This window comes from Thamnophis elegans, chromosome 4 (assembly GCF_009769535.1).
Source record: "Thamnophis elegans isolate rThaEle1 chromosome 4, rThaEle1.pri, whole genome shotgun sequence".
NCBI lineage: Eukaryota > Metazoa > Chordata > Lepidosauria > Squamata > Colubridae > Thamnophis > Thamnophis elegans.
Window position 1 is genome coordinate 106,474,408 of NC_045544.1, and position 22,033 is coordinate 106,496,440.

At 33.0% G+C, this 22,033-nt stretch overlaps 2 protein-coding genes across 4 annotated transcripts in view; one reads left to right on the forward strand and one right to left on the reverse strand.

Annotated features, from left to right (window-relative positions):
* The window catches only part of VRK2 (VRK serine/threonine kinase 2), a 59,240-nt gene extending 49,898 nt beyond the window's left edge, over positions 1–9,342 (forward strand). For 2 of the 3 annotated variants that reach the window (XM_032216881.1, XM_032216882.1), the window contains 3 exons: positions 3,310–3,491; positions 8,345–8,509; positions 9,086–9,342. In XM_032216881.1, coding sequence (XP_032072772.1) covers positions 3,310–3,491; positions 8,345–8,509; positions 9,086–9,325 — 587 coding nt within the window. In that variant the 3' untranslated portion in view covers positions 9,326–9,342. The remainder of the gene's footprint in view (positions 1–3,309; positions 3,492–8,344; positions 8,510–9,085) is intronic. The other variant, XM_032216883.1, reaches the window with a different exon arrangement.
* Positions 9,317–22,033, reverse strand: part of FANCL (FA complementation group L) — a 38,253-nt gene continuing 25,536 nt past the window's right edge. The window contains exons 8-14 of the mRNA XM_032216884.1: positions 18,462–18,612; positions 17,469–17,552; positions 14,415–14,460; positions 14,255–14,336; positions 10,231–10,347; positions 9,661–9,732; positions 9,317–9,407 (exon numbers count right to left, since the gene is read on the reverse strand). Of these exons, the coding sequence (XP_032072775.1) occupies positions 9,372–9,407; positions 9,661–9,732; positions 10,231–10,347; positions 14,255–14,336; positions 14,415–14,460; positions 17,469–17,552; positions 18,462–18,612 (588 nt within the window). The 3' untranslated portion in view covers positions 9,317–9,371. The remainder of the gene's footprint in view (positions 9,408–9,660; positions 9,733–10,230; positions 10,348–14,254; positions 14,337–14,414; positions 14,461–17,468; positions 17,553–18,461; positions 18,613–22,033) is intronic.

Genomic DNA, 22,033 nt, shown 5'->3' on the forward strand with positions numbered 1-22,033 from the left:
CCAGGATGGGCGTGGCCCCTTCGACATCACTCTAGTCAGGGGAACCTGTGGTGGCCCGAGTGCTCTGCCAGCGAAAACAGATCTCAGGAGGGCCACATGTGAATTTGACACCCCCTTTCTAGAGCTACCGTGAATGAAAATAGTGTCTTACACCTTTCATAAAAGTGAACTATCCTTGATAAAATGGTCACCTCAATTCAAGTTGTTTTGGTGTTTTTCTAAACGAAAAGAGTGATATGTGCTTTATAGACATGCCACAGAGATGTTTTTTTCAGTGAGAGATAAAGGAATAGATAGCTAATAGGTGTTTTTTTTTTTTTTTTTTGTAAAATAACCAAACCCCACAATAGGTAAGCTGATTATGGTTTTGAAAGGAAGTTAGAAACAAGTGGATACTGAATACCATATTTTTGTCTTATTAAAGAACGGTGTTGCTGCTAGGTTGCTATCCTGCTTCTGTTTGTTCAATTTAACTTGCTCTATGATTCTGAGACAAAATGTTCACACAAGATGTTAAAATGTAGTAATTATATATATTATGTTCAGTTTGGCAAAACCTAAATTATTTTGTTAAAGACATTTAAAGCTTATTTGGAAAGAATGATTCTGCAAAATATATATGTTATTTAAGAGCATTTTTATATTTCCTAATTGTTGCCAACATGGAATTTGCCTTTCTTCGTAGGAGATAAAAACTCGTTCAGTATTGATACTGAGCCTTCATCACAATCACAAAGTCAGCTTCAAATCACCTGGCTAAAATCCTATTAACCTACATGTGATAATGGGTGGGGGGTTGTTGTTTTTTTGTCCCCATCATTGTATAGTGAATAACATTTACCAAGACATTTCTACTTCCTTTCAGTTATTTATTAGGAAAACTTTATTTAATGCAGTTTTAAAATGTTAAATAAATCACTATGAGTACATATGCTATTTTAATGCCAATTTCCCTTGCTGGAAACCCTTGAGAAATCTGTTTTAAGTAGCTTGAATTATTTGGTGTAATCAGCAAAATTAACCACCTCCAGCTTATGAACAGCAGTGGCATCAGTACTTGGTAATTCAAGTAAACAATGTCCATTGCAGTCTCCTTTAGAAGAGACTTGTTGACACTTTTAGAAGAACTGGAGCCTAATGGAATTGTTTCTATAAAAACAATTATTCTTCAGCAGGGTTTGTCCTATTGGCTTGAAAAGTTTTGCTAATGTTTCTAATAGTTCACTTGAAACAACTATTAAACTAAGCAGCCTATCACTTCTTACATTGGTCCCTAAAACCATTAACTATGATACTTTCCCCAGATTAAAGATGAATTTTTCTCCAGGACTTTTTCTAATAGAGGTTGATTTAAGGACATGTAATACTGTTAAGAGATCAGCGTTCATACATTTTGACTTCTCTGTGACTGAATACCACCTGGTCCTGCCAACTGAATTTCAAGGAACTATTTATGTCACTATTTCAGAGTTTCTATGTGTATTAATTCAAATATGAATATTGTCATACATTTCCAGGATAATGCATTTAATTTCTCTGCAGTGTCTTGATAATTTTTTCATGTCCTTGTCTCCTTTACTACCCAACCGTTTATAACTTCATTAGAGGGTATTTCTATAATTGTAATCATTAATGCTTTTAGCCCAAATTGGCCCATAATTATGATGTTGTGTTGTTTGTTGTAACCCATATTACTTCCTTGCATGCTTTCTGAGTTTATACTCCATTCTCTTGTTTTTATAAAGGATTTTTTAAAACTAGTAGCTTGTTTGATGCATCACAGTTTTGGGCTTAATAATATTATCTAAGTTATGGTACACATTATAACAAGGTTTCTGCTTATAAACCTTACATTTTTAAAAAATTTTGACAAGTTTCTTACACTGGAGTTCCCTGTTTTTATTTCCTTCTAAGTTACTTTTGCTGACAAACCCATTTCCATTTGATTTGCTAACACATCTTATGAAATAAAAGGATTAAGATGTCTTCAGATTGAGCCCAGTTTTGATTACTAGGCAGGGTTTTTTGACAAAAGTATTGATGAAATTTCTCATTACCTTCTTTTAGAATTTTTTAAAAAACTTCCAATAAGCCTAAAATTCTCTGGTAGTCTTCTCTCCGAGCAGTAAGTAGGACCGAGTCGAAATAACCTTTTTAGCCCAGGAAGATTGGTTGGGTGATGCCGTTGGCTGAGACCTTATTTCTGCTTTTGGGTCTCATTAGGCTTTATATTTAGCTTCTCTTTGTTCAATGAATAACTGTATGAAGACAATTGTTCTGGATATCCCCTTTATTAGATGTGGAATGCACATTTTGCCATTTTATGGGAAGATTACTGCTTCCACTCTACATAAAATATCTCTTTTTTAATGTAATATTCAAATAAACCTAATATTTTTGTGAGTTGTTTGAAAAGACTTGATATATAATCTGAGTGGCTCACAAGAACATAATAGTTTATTTATAATCCACTTTTGGAACTTGTTCTTAAGCTGGGAAAGAACATACTACAGATGTAATAGCAGCCACATCAATTGCATTTTTGAATGTTAATACTAAAAAATGCAGGGAAGTCAAGAGATCATAAGGCAAGTTATAAGAAGACAGAAATAGCATGACTTGTACCTTGGATCAAATATTGACTGCAAATTGTGAATGTTTATTTTCTTTTATTTTGATGAACAATGAGATTCTGTCCAATTCTTCTCAACTAGGTTGATACTAAGTAAAGGGTTTGCTCATACATACTCATTTTTACTTTAAAGTTATGCATTTGAGTTTTCTATATCTACCTCATCTTTTTTCTTTTCAGATGTATTCTTCTAGAATAAAATCTGGAATTCAGTATTACTAGCCTTATGCTCCGAGTTTGTACTTCATCCATATTTCAATATCTTCATGTTACATGTCATGAAATAAACTGGTGTTTGTATTTATTTGTAGTCTTGTAGAAACATCAACTTTTTCAGCTACTCATTCCAAACTGTCAAGTACTACATTAAGCTAATGCAAATCTGTTTAATTGGTCAGTAGAATGAACCTAAGTGGGCCATGATGTAACCAGTGGTCATAGTGACATGAAAAGCAATATAAACTTTGCATTATTTCTTTGAATTCTGTGAAAATGCCTGATAAAATATGTGCATTTGATAACAGTGGAAAAATCTATAGTTGTCACCAAGGCACTTGATTAGACAATGTTGAAAGTAGAATGAGAGACTAGAGAGGTACATACCTTAATCTAGTAAACATTTGTGATTAAAATTAGATTACTTGTGTGCATTAACTGGTCTGTTGTGTTTTTTCCAGGTGAAATAGCCAGATTTTTAAAAAATGTATCCAATTTAACATATGATGAAAAACCCCAATATGAAATATTGAGGAAAATCCTTTTGAATGGCCTGGAACAAAAAGGAATTTGTTACATGGAGACACTGGATTTACCCTCTGTTCAAACCTCTCTAAATGAATGCACAATTCACCACAGGAAAGTAAGTAATGAAACAATAAAGGTCAATAAAGTCTAAATAAATAAGAGTTAATAATACATCTTGTAAGGATTAGTTAACTTTAAATCAAATTTAATATTTGGGGAAATTAAACTTGTAGGAGTATATGAGATGTCTTTTTCAAATTATTCCTTTTAATTGCTGAATTGAAAATGTGATAACTTTTGAGGGAAATGGAAGAAAGAAAAAAACAATAGAGGGGAGTATCAAGGAGATCCGATATGTCCTTAGCAGCTAATAGAACCTGACTGAAAAGCTACAGAGTTGGACCAGGTTAGTACATAGATTGAAGATCTCCTTGAAATATCAATAGACTAGACTGTGGGGAGGAGGGAGAGAACGATTCCAGAAGGCGGGAGTAAGCAATCCTGTTTTCAGAGGGACTGCATCAATATTTCCATGAAGCTGTTCAGTATTAAGCTTGCTTTACAGGAGTTTCACCTTGGAAGAGCTTCATATTATTACTAGGGACAGATTAGGATGGTCAATCCAGTCACTTGGGAGTAAAAAAAGGACTCTCTGGCATCTAAGTAAACTGTAAAGTAGATTATGCTACATTTTTGAGCATAAGTTTCTGATTTAAGGTGTGGAACAAGCAATGTTCAGTGTTAAAGTGCTAAACCTTCAGATTAGATAATCTAGTACATTATTAAACTTCGACATTTTCTTGGATAGGTTTCAAACAGAATATCACACTCAAGTTGGAGGATAGTCTTCCTTGGAGCAGATATGTTTAATTTCATTTTCTTTCTGCCTAATATAGTTTGTGTTCTGTGATATTTGTGAATCATCATGAATGCCCGCAACATTCCACAGACCATATTTAAAGCAGTTACTTTTTATTGCTCCAGCTATTTCATTTTCTCTATCATTAGCACCAACCTTGAGATTTTATTTTTTGGCCATATTTTCATTCTTGCCTTCCAAAAGCTTTATACTTAGATTACGATATGTGTCTCAATATAAATGAACTGTGATACCATAGTGCTCCTTATTTGTGGGTTATTGGAAACTTGCAGTAATAGTAGCAGCAGTAGTAGTAACAGTAATAACAAATCTTTATTATTAATCTTGGATTAATATGATTAACAGAATTTCCCAACCCCAATTAAAAACATGACAAGGTTGTCTCTTGCCATATGGATAAGTCTGAAATCTTTGTTGATGAGTATTCATTAAGGCAAGGTCAAGACGTCATTCAGTTTTAATATCCCTAGTGAACTTTGGACTGTCACAATAATATATTAATCAAAAATGTGGGATGCAAACTAAAGTGACTGATCGGCTGTAAGATAAATGGTGATCCAGATCTTAATGCACAGATGGTTTTGATTTGCTGAATTTTGTAGCTGTTGCAACTGAAGACATAAAATAGCAGCCTAGTCATAAATTAGCTCTTTGGAAGCCAAACCTTGGCACCAAAGCTTTACAACCTTCAATTACTAGCAAAAGAAGTATTTGAATAACTCTGGTATTGACATTGGTAGGTCTGCATAGTAATCATTCCTAATAGAAGAGAATCTCTGTTTGAGGGGCTTTTGCATGGCTAATTAACTACCACTGAGAATATGTAATTTTTTCATGATCTTCCGATTGTCACCTTTCTCTCATGATACAATTACATTTTATTGTAGCAAGTGCGTTTGGAAACCCAATTGTCAACACTATTTACGTTGTGCAGAAAAGCAGAACAAAAGTTCATGTTTAATAAAAAGCCACTGGATTTTGATCTTGGTAATTGCCAAGACTTTTTTCCCCAGAGTTTTATAGACTTTGGTATTTTTTTTCATCACTTTTTCCACAAAGCAAAAAGCTATTTCCTTGCTGCTATGGTTGCCATTTAATCTAAATTAATTGGAGCAGCTTCTTTTTGTATCTGTGATTGGTGCAATTTTCTAAAGTTAATTGAAATATGCACATTTTTAATTAAGAAATCTGCTTTTTGATAAGTTTACTTCTTCTTTCATCTGTAAACACAGATCTAAGTTACAATCACTGATTCTATTAAAGCTATAGCAATATCCTTACTATTCTTAATAATTCTACTTTAAAAGCTCCTCTTGGATCATAATCCTCTGAAACAATGTCTAAAGATTTATAGGAGCTCCTTGTAAAATGAAGCTGACTTGCATTCTCAGATTCAGCCTCTTGCCTCCTCATTCTTCTTCAAGCTTTTCAAGCTTTTGAAATCTAAAAGTTATAAAATGCCAGAACAAGACGTCCAAAGATTCACAAGACTTATCAGTTTTCTCATGTCTAGGACTTGGGAGAAAATGTAGACTAAATTGCTTATACTTATTTTAAATATCAGAAGATAGTTTAACACCATTAAGTGATCTTCATTGTTTTACAATAGCTTCTTACAATAAGAGGACACAGCCTGCAAATATTGTCTTGTGATATAGATTGTAGTGGGAATGTGTATGTATGTATGTATGTATGTATGTATGTATGCATGCATGCATGCATGCATGCATGTACATGTGTGTGTGTTTATATACACACATACAGACAAAGTACAGGAAAAATCTATCAATTCCTAAGAGAAATAGTGAAATTGGCATTGTAGAAACTTGATTAATGAATAATAAAAATAAATTAGTGGTGGACTTGGCTGGGAACAAGGAGTGGAATTCTAGCCAGAGACTGTGGTCTGCAGACATCTTGGGCATGTGACACATTTTTTTTCCTTTGAGCTGCTTGTTTGTATGTCACAATACACCTGCTTTTAAAGCTGTATTTTGCTTCAATTGTGCTTTTGCCATGCAAGATTGCAGTGGTGTGGGAAAGGGGTTTCAGAGAAACAAACTTAACCTCATCTGTTGCAATTATTTGCAACAACAATTATATTAATAAAATATTATAGTGGTGTGTGAGGTGCAATATATATTCTGTGCTGGTATAAGGAAGGCAGTAAAACTAAAGGTAAGGAAGGGGATGTAGAAAAGAAATTAACAGCACCACTTATCCCAGTTGTAATTCCTATGATTTCAATATAGGAATGGGTTACAGAATTGTGTTAAGCAATGATTAATCTAAAAGTGGGAAATTTTCTGTGGGATAGATTAAAGCCTGTCTTAGGTTACAGTATTGGCATCAAGCAAATCTTGATATTAAAATGGGACATTGGGTTTGCTGTTAGCAAGTACATATAAACCTCATGACAAAAAAATGTCAGTTGTCACAGCTTGTTACTATGTATTGCTAAAAACAAGTCTATTTTTAAAGAAAGCTTCCACTAATTCCAAATTTGATAGTGGGATCTATTCTTAGTCAGTTTTTACCAATGCAATTGCTTCAGATCTGTTCAAATAGAAAAAATGAGATCTGCAATTCAGATTTGGGATAGAAGTAGGACACATAAACTTCCATATTAAAGTATTGTAGCATTGAATAACTTATATAAGACAAAAATTTTGTACCAGGTGTATTTTACTTTATTTTAATACTTTCATATGTGCAGCTTGGTATGTCATATATGGTAGCAAATACGATATAATTCATTTTGTCCTGTTCATAACGTACAAAAAAAGATGGAAGAAAGCAGAAGCAGAGATTTAATAATATTGGCAAGAGTTTATAAAAAGTGATTATTCCTTTAGTTTGTTATATATGTCTGGTGTTTGTCATAATACAGTAAATCTTTAATTAAACAAATAAGACATAGGGTTGCTTCAAAGCTGAATGTTTGCTAAATGAGGAATGGGATTTTTCTAGCCTAGAAACACTTATATGAAAGAAAAACATCTTTACCGATAGCAGTGAATTATTGTCTTAAGTCGTTCAATTTTGGCAAAACTCAGATTCTGGATATCCACCAAACAGTTACATTAAAATTAGGTTTGTATCTGTGTGCTGATAAATATGGGAATTGATACCTACTTAGATAATTTTAAGATCTGTGGCTTAGAATATCTTTTCGTTAAAAAGATTAGCATAAAAAAGATACATACTCATTGCCCAATTAAAACATTTCCCCCGGTATTTGGAACAAAAAAATTAAATTTATTTTGTAAAAATAGATTTAAAGAATTGGAGATGACAAATTTTTGCCCATTCTCTGCAAATAATTCACAACTCTTGCCTCTTGAGTGGAATACTGGAATTGGAGATACACATTTAAGTGTGTGCTTCATCCAGTGCATTTTATTTGATGGTCTTAGTGCATTGCCAATAAATCCTACTTTATAATTCTTACTCCATCTAAACATTGGTATAATTTGCTAACCTTTCTAATTCTTTTTGCTGTTACTGCTCTTTTCTAGGTTGCACAGCACAAATGCATTTTGCAGCTGTTCGGATTTCAATTTAAACAGTCTCCTGATACATGTAAACCAACAGCTTTAATATAATAGGGAATTTTAAAGGAAGAGGCATAAGGAAACCAAGCCTATCAACATATTATAGATATATAGATTACATTTAAAAGCTTAGAAAAATCTTTTAGTTAGTATTTTTTCATTTGTGACACTGACATTAAAATACAGTATGTTATTTATCGACAAACTTGGTTTCACTAAACCTTTCTTCTAAAGGTTACTAACAGTCATCTCAAATTCTCTAAAAAAATACTGAAAGTATTTCAAGTAATGCTGCCTTAGGAAAGCAAATTGCAATAATCTTAAATAGCTGCTAATTTCATAAAATGTGTCTATTCCTTGCATGGTTGCATTAATGTTAGCAATGTTTTTTCTAGTATTGTGCATGATCTATTTCATGTTAGGTCTCACTCAAGTTTTTTTTAACATAAAACTAATTTGGTGGATGAAGGCTGCAGCAGTACTGTATCATTTCATGGATTGCACTCAGGATGGCTTAATCTGTACATTTAATAGGCTCATTTGCTGATGCCGACACTGAAGCAAGTTAAAGGACAAGAAAGCCAACTAGAGAACAAGGAATTTTTTAATCTTAAAAAAGCCACTGCACAAATGAAAAGTAGCCAAATACAAGATAAGCCAGTTCTCGTTAGATTGAATAAGTTTACTCAAGCTTCAGTGGTGAGTTTGTTATGTTGCATTAAATTGTTTGTTAAAACCTTGTTTTTTTCCATTTTTTACTTTTTTCTTGAAGAACATGAAGTACAGATGATAAATGGAAATAATGTATTTGTCCTGAAATACATACTTTCAATAAATATGAAAGTATTGCTAGAAATTACTATCAAACAAATAATATGCCTAATGCTCCAAATAGATGTTACCAGGGCTAACAAGCCACTAAGAACAAATATTCTCCACACTTTATAAAAGTTGACATGTTAGTTTTCTAGTATATGATTATTCACAAACTGCTTGCTTCAGACAAATTTCAGTCTTGTTGAAGTGGAATATCTGTAACCCCTAGCCACAGTTGGCAGCAAAACATACTTAAAAAAAGACTCTTCACATACATCTTTTTGATCATTCCACTTTATTTTTTTTTAAAGAAAATCAATGATGTAGTTACTATTTTTAGTTAGCTTTGGTAATATAAGGGAAGAACAAAGGGTAAAATACAACCTCTCTAGCAACAAAGTACTGAAAATTTGCTCTTGGACAAATTGCCACTAGTAATGTTTTTGCCTTCTTTTTCAGGACTATGTAAAATCATTGCCCTGGACAGATTCCTGCAGTTCTTTCCAGAATTTTGAAGAAAATTGTAGAGAAAATGGAATCACATATTCAGCAGTCCATCGACCAGAACATGTTCAAAGTCTAACTAGCTCTTACACATGCTGGTCCCCTCAGATTGGATTGCATGGAAAACTGTTTCAGTATATTGTGGCCATTGTTGTCCTTGTCTTCTTAATAATGCTATCTCTCTATTTCCTTTGATGCTTTCTCCAGTAAGTGCTCAGGAAATGCAGTTATCCATTTGTATTCAGATTTTCTTAGTAGATATTTTCAGTGTGATTTGCTGGAATAAATTTGTTTCAAAAGCAAAGTTATCTTATGTACAGATTAAGATATAAAGCTGCTTACAATATTTTCCAGTATTTTACAAACACCATCAGATTTTAAACATTTGAAATATATACCATTCCCCAAACTTCCAAGTTTAGTGCTTTGTACACTGAGATGCACTACAAGCCTATAATGAAGTTTCCCATGAATTACAATTGTATTATTTTCAATTTTATTTGGAAGCAGTTTTATTCATCTTTGCTTACCTTACTACAATATGGACATTCACCAAATATGACATTGAAACTTTGTCGACTTGAAGGGAGCCCACGTAACCACTGGAGAGTAAAATAAGGTGTTATTTGCTGCATTTGAAGATAGATGATAGCTATGAAAATGTTGCAAACAAGATAAGCATCTCTCCTGTTCAAGGCTTTAACTCAAGAGTACATTTTGATCCATATGTGTCTGTGTCTCTCACATACACACGCGCGCGCACACACACATCTTTGGGAGTGAAGTTGATTTGTTTAAGAGACAATTATGTTAGTATGGTTATACTTAGAATTATTTTTAAAACAAATGTAACCGTAAGACTCATCTAAAAGTAGAATTTGCAATAATTATTACTTAAAATTAATAAAATTAATTAATAGCAAACAATGATGCATAACAGTAAGCAGTAATATTCTATATCAGTATATATTATTGTTGTAAAAATCTACTTATTCTCTACTAAGCAATTAGATTCCCATTAGTTTTAAATTAGTACAGCTACTGCATTGAGTTAAATGCCTAGAACACAAGACAATATTGAATGATTTTGATAATCATACCTCATATAAACAAACTTGATGAAAAGTTTGACCACAATGAGAGTCATCACAGACCTGGTCTGGAATAGCCCCATCTAGACGATAAGCATAGCAAATACCACAATCCATAGAGAAGTCCTTAAAAATATAATAGAACTGTATTAGTGAGGTGGCTGGGTTTAGTATATGCACTGCACCCGAAGCAAAGTTCATCCAGGATTTATGAAAAACACAAAGAGCAGAAGTTATACAACACACTAAAACAACCCAAATTACATGATGGCTCAACAGCATTTCTAAAGTTCATCAATTATGTCAAGTTGCAATAAATATTAATATTTTCTTTAAAAATCATGTACTTTGACATTAATTTTATTAATTTTGTATAATATTGTACAATATAACTTTAAGTTATATGAGATTTTATGAGGCAAACTGGTTACTTATAATACAAACTTTTTGCGCGTGCACAAAACACCCTCTCTCAGCGAACCAGTAGTAAACCAGTTAGGAACCCACCACTGGTCTGCAAGTATGCAGGAATGTTGTAGGTTAATTAAGAGACTTTTTATTGTGTTTGGAGGCCACAGGGGAGGGTATTTCTAAGCAGTTGAGTAACTTACTGAGCAATTTTCCTAATGCTTATTATTGGCAATTCCTATAGCAGTGTATTGGGAATACCAGCAAAGAAAGGGATCTTAAACTTGATTGTGACTAAGCTTTAGGGACCTTTCTGGGAAAGGCTCAAAAGCTAGGAAAGATAGAAGAAAAGAAAAAAGGTTGTCCAGCAGCAAGGCAGATAGTTACAGAGGCAATGAATGCACCATTGGACGATCTGAATAACTAGGTTGGAGACAAATTATTAGGGAGAAAATCTATAAGGTCATTAAGAGTTGACAAAGATTGAAGGTACATATTCAAAAGAGAAATTTCTGAAACATGGTAAGGAATTTGTTCCCTAAAATGGATTATATATGAGATAAACTATTGTGCCATTTTGTGCTATATCTCATCTGATTCCAAAAGGATGCTTCAGAGTTTAGGGATGTGAACAAGAGCTGTCTGCAATTTTTAAAGCAGTTACCCCTTTTCCCAGAATCAAAGGGGTAGGCTGCCATAGTGAACAAATAACCCTAAAAACACAGATCCTTTAAGGAGCTGCAGCCTCATATAATGTGAAAAAAGTAGTGCACCAGAGGAATAATTTACGATATAATTTACTTGGACTTCAGTAAGGCATTTGATACCTACTACTAGATAAAATAGAAGAATGTGGGTTAAACAGCATTACCACCAGATGGATTCGTAACTAGCTGACCAATCACACTCAACGTGTAGTCCTCAATGGAACTGCATCTACATGGAGGGAAGTATGCAGTGGAGTACCCCAACGCTCTGTTTTAGGCCCAGTACTCTTCAACATCTTCATCAATGATTTGGATGAGAGAATAAATGGGGAACTCATCAAATTTGCAGATGGCACCAAGACTCCAGAAGATAGACTAAAGATACAGAAGGACCTTGACAAACTTGAACATTGGGCACTAATAAAATGAAATTCAATGGTGAAAAGAGTAAAGTTCTACATTTAGTCAAGAAAAACGAAATGCACAGGTACAGCATAGATGGTACCTTGCTCAATAGTAGTAAAGAGAGGGATCTTGGAGTCCTAGTGGACAACCATTTAAATATGAGCCAGCCAGCCAATATGAGCAGTGTGCAGCAGCTGCCAAAAAAGCCAACACAGTTCTAGGCCACATAAACGGATAGAATCAAGATCACATGAAGTGTTAATGCCACTTTATAATGCCTTGGTAAGGCCATACTTGGAATACTGCATTCAGTTTTGGTCGCCACCATGTAGAAAAGATGTGAAGACTCTAGAAAGAGTGCAGAGAAGAGCAACAAAGATGATTATGGGACTGGAGACTAAAATATGAAGAACAGTTGCAGGAACTGGGTATGTCTAGTTTAATGAAAAGACATGATAGCAGTGTTCCAATATCTCAGGGGTTGCCACAAAGAAGAGCGAGTCAAACTATTCTCCAAGGCACCTGAGTGTAGAACAGGAAGCAATGGATGGAAACTAATCGAGAGAAGCAATTTAGAACTGAGGAGAAATTTCCTGAGTGTTAGAACAATCAGTGGAAAAGCTTGCCTCCACAAGTTGTGAATGCCCCAACATTGGAAGTCTTTAAGATGATGTTGGATAGCCATTTGTCTGAAATGGTATAGGGTTTCCTGCCTAGGCAGGGAGTTGGACTAGAAGACCTCCAAGGTCCCTTCCAACTCTGCTATTGTATTGTATTGTATATTTTTTCTACATGTATTCCAAATCCATTTTTTAATCTGATCTGAACCACCACAGAGTTCATTTTGTAAATACCTGGCAGTGCTTGCAAGAGTCTAGGTTGTATCCATTGGGGGAACATTTGTATAAAATGGAACCTTCAAGGTCATATCTGAATGGACCTATATCCCACAATCCCTCACACATGAAATAAAGATATATAATTGTTTTGAAATAGAACAAAGTGAAAGAAGGAAAATTTCTAAAAGAATCAATAATTATTTCTAAAAGTGAATGCGCTATTACTATGTTGGTGGAAAATAAAACTAAAGGGATTAAAGAAAGCATGCCTTATTGTGCATGTCTCACATGGGATGGAGCTCCTACCAGGAAATCCTATTAAGTTCTAGATTGTTCTGATTGGGCTCTTGTCTTATCCCATGAGAAATAATCACAGAGCTACAATGAAGAACTAGTCTTAAACTTAATTGGTTAAAATACACATTACTGTTTCTAATTAATTGTGTCTTTTAAAGCAAGTTTAAATGTTTTAATCAGTATTTATAAAACTTGTATGTGGTAGCCACCATTTTAGATGAGACAGTGTTTTTTTCTAAGATAGTAGATATATATGCATCACCAGAGGCCATCTTTTTTCCCATCCAGTGTTTTATTTGCATGCAAATTTAACTTTTTGTATTCTTCTTTAATTAACTAAGATCTTTCAATCAGCTTATAGTTTTACGTTTTATCACTCACAGAATAAAAACAATAAGACCCAAGGCAGGATACATGGACAAATATTGCCTTTATGATATTCTACTACAGATTTTCTATTAGTAGACTGAAGATAGGAAATCATAGCATATAAAGATTCAAATGGAGCTTTGATTAAACTCAAGCAATTCCTTTCTCAACTGATCTTGATGTATACATCTTTTTATAGGAAAGGGCATTAGGTGATATGAAAGCTCTCAAATTACGGTGACCTACCAATGTGTTATTGCAGAGTGTCACATATAATATGTGCAAGATATTACAAATTCTTCATGAATAAACAACATCATAAAATGATACTGAGATATTCAAAAATTATACCTAGTCAGAGCATTTACAAACCCGACATTCTACGGGCAAGGAAGAAACCATATCTTGCCCGATTTTTTATTATTATTGTCATTCACTATAAGCAAATACAAAAAATAAATCTGAATAGGAGATCTCCAATAATTAAGATGCACTTTACTGTTAGAGGTTTATGGATTTTTAGAGTCCAAAGGCCTTCCTGCACAGCTAGCCAACATAAATAGACCATATTTATTTAACTTATTCTCAGAATTTTCCAAAATAGGAAAGAATAAAATGGACAGGTACATGGATGGAAGAATGTGAACTTCTTTCTCTGAGTTTAGTGTACATTCTCACTTGAAACAGATTTTTTTTGTATTAAATGTATTACATTCAACATTAATTCTGATACCAAACACCATAGATAGATAGATAGATAGATAGATAGATAGATAGATAGATAGATAGGTATCAGAATTAATGTTAAATGTAATACATTTAATGCAAAAAATATAAAAAACACCACACATATACACAAAATCTCCTTTAAGGAATAGAGGGAGAACAGTCCCCCATGTATAAGTAGATATTTTTAAATAATCTACAGTCTCTTTGAAAAATAGTTGTTTTATTTCCAAATATGTAGTATTCAAGCATGATGAGCATCCAAAGTATGAGATGACTTACAGTTTTTTCTAGAGCTTCTCGAGATGGAAAATCAATTTCTAAAATCTCTTTTAAATTTTTTAATAAACTATTTTCCGGGTTCCTAAAAAAGGAGGAAATAGTATTATATTTATGTTAATTAAATTACGAACCAAACATATTTACAAGCAGATATACTTACCACATATGTACATTGCTATTCAGCTTGATTTTCAACGGATTTACCACTGAAAACAAATTATGCGTAAGTTTACATTTTTCACAAGAAAACATTATTTTTCAGAATATCTAATCCATGAAGGAATGGTGGTTCTATAGTTCATAGTTGGCTGCTTAATTTTGCAGATCATGGATTCATGGTCAAGAATGTCTTTTTTTCATTCCTACACAACTTTTCTCATATTGAGTCACAAAGCAGCTGACTTTATAAGAGAAGTTATAAATTAAATAATTAAGATAATAATGACATTTGCAGTGGAAGGAATGTCCGGCATGTGTTCTCAAATTCAAACCAAAAAACTGCACCACTATGTAATTTTAATGCATATGCATCATGTATGTAACGTATCTTCAATATTCCATTTTTTCAGTATATCTACACAATGTTGTACATGTGAGTATGAGAGTTGGTTTGAATAAATTGTCTTCATTTTCAGGGGTTTGCTGCTGCTTACATTAGATATGATATTTTTCAGAATTATTTGGAGCTGAACTCATCAACAAAAATAATGAAAATTTATATAAAGAGATATGCATATTTGACATACTTGATAATGTAGCTCTAGAATTTCTCAATTTACATATTTGACTAAAAATAATTTGAGCAAATTTCTAAAGGAATGCTTCCAACTTTATTTATAATATCATTATGAATTTTATCTCCGTCTCAAAGAAAATTAGATAGCTTCAGAACATTTCTGCATGAATTTAAGTGGCTTTTTCCAAATTAATTTGGAAACTCCCAAATTCGTACAACTTGTCCCAGAGTTTCACTAAACCAATCAGATTTGAATGGCTATTTTGCTTGAAGCCAAGTGACTTCTCCAAATGAACTGGAAATTGTCACCTTTTTCAAGGGTATATTTTAGAGGAATTATTTGATCAAATCATCCCACTGAAGTTTGCACAATCCCACTAAAGAAGCACCTCTGATCTTGATAAAACATCTAGGTAATTTAGCCTTCTCAATTCTGTGCACTTATTGCTGCCTTCACACAAGAACTGAATAATCAATTTGCTTTTGATCTGTCTAATGATAATAGACAGGAAAAGACAAATATCCCTGCATTAAAACAGAGCTCAAGTCTACAATGGGAGCAAGGGGCAAAAAGGAAAAATGGCCCTATTAGAATCATAAGAACTGTCCCTTGAGAAAAACAATTTTGTGGATAAAGATTGAGAGAACTGTTTTGTATAGCTTACTTTTATTCCTATACATGTGTGTGCTTTAAAAAATTAAGATTCTTGTGGTTCACTAATGTGCTAATTTAGAAATCAAGAATGCATTCACAGACCTCTCAACATTTATGACATAATTAATCTGCATTAAATGATGCCAAGAATCACTTCTTGCTTAAAAATATGTTACGTGCCTTCCTGGGTCATATAAATCATTTAATGATCTAAACAAGTAGCAGATCCTGAGTGGCCTATATTCTGCCCATTTTTGATGCAGGCCCTAGTAACATATTTAGAAGTAGGAGAAAAAAGTAGTTCAGAATATTTGGAAGGATTATGGCTTTGACTTGAACACACACTTTAATAAGGATTTTGAAAATTACGTATCATATATTCCTTACAATGTCTTTAAAAAAATATAAAAAAAAGGTGAGAGCCAGATCAATTTAATGATAAGCCCTGTAGGAAGCCTTTGAAAAAAAAAAAGCTTTCCAACTTACAAGCTCTACTTGAAAACTTGGAAAAAAGGTTTGATAAATCAACAACACTTTTAATTCAACCCAATGGCACTCAGATAGAAGCAATATCAGTTAAACCCGACTTACAATCAGATGGATTAGAATCTCATTTGTTGCTGGTAGATTTGAAGGGAAAGGAGCCTGGTTTGAAAATTGCAGGCTGGTTAGAGAAAGGCATGAACTCAAAAGACCTAGAGATGGCAGAATTGATGAGTGATGGATTGGACTTTCTTAAGAAGATTAATGGAGTTTGAGGAATAAACTTATTATATTCAATTAGAAAACAATTGAAGAGATTTCAGCTTGTAGGAAGGGTCTTTGAACAATAAATGCTATGGAGTATCTGTGGAGATTCTCAATTATCCAGGTCATAATTGTCTCAAAGGTGCTTTTTTCTTCAAAAGGCAACTGGACTGTTTTTTTTCCTTGAGGAAGAAGACAATTCTCTTGGATAAGAAGTGAAATGTTTTCTTCTTCCTCATGGAAAAAACAGTCCGGTTGCCTTTTGAAAAAAAAAAGTACCCCTGACACAAATGCTGTGGAAATATTTAAAACAGAGATTTATGACTTTGGGGAATGAGATGCAATTGTTGGGAAAGATGCTAATTAAAACTTTTAAGGAAAAGCTTTATCATTAAGAATTAATCAAGGATATTTGATGCTAGATGGATCAGAGATGATTGTAGGGTAAACAGAGGTGTTGAAGTTCGTAACATTGTGGGACTGCTTTGCCAGGGAGGGAGGAAGAGATTATTATTGCTGAAATATATTTATCACTATTCAACTGGGGGGATGACGACAATATATGTTTGTGTTTTTTATGCACATTTTTCCTTGTCTTCTATAGTTTTGCTTTGTTCTTGCATATTTTTTCCTTTTGCTTGGATTTTGTATTGTAACTTTGTGAATAAAATTTTAAAAAATCATCAAAGGACTTGGACATAGAAATTAAGCATAGTGATAGGGAGCCATCCACCTCCCTCCAGTCATAATTATATTCCCAATGTTATCCTGTAGTTCCGCTATTACTGTGGCATAGGAAATGATATATAACACTTTATACAACATGTTCTGCACATGACATGTCTGCTATTTTGCAGTTAAATGCATACAAAAATATAAATTGCTTTATATATTGAATGTTTAATGATTTTTTTGAAAAATATATAGTTTTATAAAAAATGTGTTGTTATTCTGTATTGCTTGCCTGAAACAAATATATTCAGTTTACCATACGTGAAGATTTATTTATACTAGCATAAAATATTATAGAAAAAGAAATACAAATAGAAAAAAAAGAGAAACAGAAAGCATCCTACCATGGTCAGCTCCAAGAAAGTAACACTCAGGAAGCATGGTGGGGTGTCTGGGATCTACCTCTATATTAAGGGAAATGTTGCTTCCTGAAATAGATAGATACATATTGAAGAATATAGCTACTCACTCTATTTTTTAAAGGCATTATGCTTAATTGTACAATTGTTGTGCAGTTTTCCAAAACTACAAGAATTAAAATTCAACCTTTGAATTCAAAATACTTATCTACTTCTAAATCTGTATGTGAAAGTGACTAGATTTTAGTATCTTAGTATGTAACAAGTCCAGAATGACTTGACTTTTCTACCTACTTCCTCCTTATTTCTTAATATTGATTATTTGAAGTCATTTATCAATTAGATCAACTAGACATATTTCAGTACATTTGAAATGCATGTATTTCTATAAAAATACAGTAATTAAATATAGTTAGTTCAAGTATTCACAAAAATTACATGTGCTGGTATTATATTATAAAACCTTTCCTTCTGTGCTTTAAAAGGTGATATAAAAAGTAGCAAGTATGGTGTATGTGTGTGTGTTTGTGTCTGTCTGTCTTCCAAAATGAAAAGTTTGCTGAAAAAAGTAGTCATAGCTTAGTTTCAGTGGACTAGAGGATAAAACATGTCCAAACAATGCAGGAGTGGGCAGTAGTTTAATAGGATGACTACTTTTCTTCTATAACCTTTTCTTTTTAAAGAATATATATATACACACACCCAAAAAGTGGGATATAAACCAGCTGGAAGTTATGACCTACAGTTTGAGAAGCTCTGTAAAAAGTTGTTATTACTATTACTGTTATAACTAAACACAAAACATAATACCAGGGACAATGAGAGGTTTCTTCCTTAGTAAAGTCACAATCTAAATTTTGAAATGTTATGTGTAACAGAAGAAAAAAGCTCCTTTTGTAGAAACATGATTTTTTAAAAAGTTTTGTTTATCTCTCCTAACCACTAAAGTTCCTATGCAGTTATCATTTTTATTTTTACCAATTGCAATCCTTCGCCTTGTGGAGCTCCTTGTGGGTTTCTCTGGCTCAAGGACCCAGGTCTTCTCATCAATTTCATCTAGAATATCCCAAAACTCCTTCAGTGATTCTAATGTTGCCAAGAACTGACTGTGAATGCTCAGTAAGGAACTCTAGTATAGAAGGAAATTGTAAGAAATATTATAAGTGGCCTTTAACAAAGCAATACAGAACTACTGTTTATTAACTGTTTCAACTTTTCAAAATCTAGCACACAATTATAAAACACATGTATTACAATTATACATAATGCATACATGTATAATCATATATGTATACTACAATTAATCTTTCAATCCTTTTTTAAAACATTTACTTTTTAAACCTCTTTTAAAGTATTTCTACTTTTTTACATTCAAACTTAAAAACTATTCAGAGTGCAATCATGTAACAAGTAAGGTTCTTTTGTATTTGATGAAAAATCCTTGTGAATTAATAAGGAAGTAACTTGCAGCTTTATTTTTGCAAAGCATCTGAAAATTATTCACGTGCAAAATTCCAAGTAATTCGAAATGCTAAAACAACTAAAAATGTACTGCAAATGCAGTATGTCTCTATATAAAACTGTCTTCTAACAATAATTGGGGCCTATTTTTTCTAATTTTTCCTCATTAAATCTAACATTTCTAAATGAACAGATTCTGAAATCCAGGATTAACAAGGGACATTGTATAGCATGCACATCTCCGAAACAGAGAACACCAAACTACTCCCCTCACCTCTCCCCACAGTTACAGCAAAAAGAAGCCCAGTGTTTTACCAGTGGAATGTGTTTAATAAGCAAAGTAAAAATTATACTTTTATGAGGAATATACAAACATGGATCTTTTCATCCATTTTCTTTAAAATGTCAAAAAATAAGTTGTGGATGGTTTAAAAATTGCTCAGGTGAGTTTTTAGGATTTTACACACTTGAAAAATATTTTTAAAAGGAAGGACAGAGCTTCAGAAAGAACATGTTGGATTTATTCTCCCTGCTGTTATTAAATTATATTAAAGTGAGGAAGCACTTAAGCAGAAAAGTGTGAATACTGCCAATCTCAGAATGTAACGCTTATTATCTTTAAAAGCATTTTGTTACTTTTATAATACCTGAAGTGATATAATAGTGTCAGTCACTTAACCAGATCTTACAGCATAATATCTTCATCTTAAGTACTATTATTTCCAGTATTTTAATAATTTTCACACTGTCTTGGAATGTGATCTTTTGTGCTCTGATGACACTTAAATTAATAGCATAATTTTCTGGTACTTGCAACAGTTGCTTTCCATTTTGATTTTTTACATTTTCCTACCTCATATACAGACAAATCCTTTTAATAGTCATTTTTATCTTTTTCTTTAGGGAATTCAAAGGAATTTTAGTAAAAATAAAGAGACACCAAGGGATTAGAATTTTGAAATCCAATTAATTTTAATACTAATTGCAATTTTTCAGTGATGTTCCTTGAAAGGTAGCAAAATCTTAGAGTGATCTGCTCATCTGATCTTATTTGCATGTTTCATTGATGTTGTAGTTGCCTTTCCATATGCATATCTGAATCTCTATGTTAAAAACATTTGCACTACTTTGTCATGCAAATTATAAAGAATTTATTCCTAATTTTACACTTCAATTAGATCATTTCTGTACATATTCCCTTTAAATAATTTACAAGTGTTCCATAGCAAGAGATTCAATAATGAAATAGCCAATCTGCTGCCTCATGATTTTTAAGATAGTGTTATTTACTTAGCATATTTATAGTTGCCCCCTAACTTTATCTCAAGGCAGTGAATAAGCTTTGATATACAATGCCCCTCCCACTCAAACTAATATGAAAATAACTATATGCTTTCTCTAAAACAGTAGCGCAAGTGAAACTCTATTGAACACATTGTATTTTAAAATAAGACACAGCAAGAGGAAAATCCACAAAATTTGGAGGTTAATTCTAGAAAAGGTATAGACATTTCATGAATTCTTCGAAAAATGGAGTAGATTGCTAGAGTAGGATAACAAACTTTTCTGTTCTTTTTCTACTTCAGGATGTTCTGCTCCATTTAGTGTATCTGCATGCAGTCCAAAAAAAATTTCTCCAATAATTTCAAAGCATGCAGGATCCTATATTCACCTTTTAAAATTTCCCCCCAAAGTGCTATGGGCATATTGGTAACAGGAATAGAATGTTCACCTGTATATTAAACTCAGTGATAAGCAAATTTGAGAAACAGGTGGTTAAGGCATCAGGCTAGAAACTGGGAAAGGTGAGCTCTAATCCTGCCTTGGGCAAAAGCATACTGGGTGACCTTGGGCCAGTGACTATCTCTTAGCCTTACGAAAAAAAGCAAAGGCAAACCACTTCTGAAAAACTTTGTGAAGAAAACATGTGGTGGCTTGTCCAGGCAGTCTCTGAGAATCAGACATGAATATACAGGACAAAAAAAAAAGCAAAATGTAATCCAAGAGCAGAAATCTGAAGCAACCTTAACTGTTTTCTCAACATCCAATTCTTATTTTATGGAACGTGGGACCTGGCAATCTTTAAAGAATGCTGCAAAAAAACCAAAAAAATCCAATTGGATTACAAGTGGAACATTACAAGAATTCAAAAGGTAAATTTGGCAGGAAGATTTTTTTTTCTATAAATGCAAAGATGATTAGAATAAGAGCAAGAGCTTCTGGAAAACAAACTATCTTTAAATCTTAAAAAATAGTTTGAAGTTGCCATTTTTGAAATTTAGTTTTTATGAATGGTAAAGGACTTTGGTTCCTAAAAACCTGAAAAAAATATGAAAAGCTGAAATCGATGTCCTGCTGGTCACTTAAAAAAAAAAAAACAACTTCATTTCCTCTTCTCCCTCACCATTATCTCTCAAGAGAAATAACTGGCATTAAATTATAACTGGCATTAAACAAAGCTACAGCAGCCACCACAGGATAGGAGTTGTTGCTCGTAAGGATCCCACACTAACATTAATATCCTCTATTATGGGGGTTGAGGGAAGAAACACAGTAAAATTTTGCCATCAAAGTTCAATATTGGCATTATTCCAGTATGAGAGCAAAACATCAAACATGTCACTAGAAGGCAAAATCATGAAATTGCATCTTACTTACAGTGGCCCTGTCATGCATGGGAATTCAGTGGAGAGAGCAATTATATTTGGGAGAGTTAGCTGTAAAAGTAAACCAGGCCATCAAAAAACATGATGCCTGGACACATCAAAGCTGACACTATCCAGAACATAGAGAATCTCAATGAAGTTGTACAAGAGCAGAAGATGTGGAGAGACGTGGCCCATAGAATTGCCAAGAATCGGGCAAGATTCGATGAATAATAATTATCACTTCAATATGCTGAGGATGGCATATGTGGCTCAGGAGACATGTTGCACATCACTGATTTATCTTATTGCAGATTTAATACATCAATATTGCTTATTCTTTCTTTATACTAAAAAAACTAGAAAATCATGTCATAAAATTTTAGCACTTTGAATCTGGTAAAAATTCACATATAATTTGCCAACATGGATGTATGAATAGAT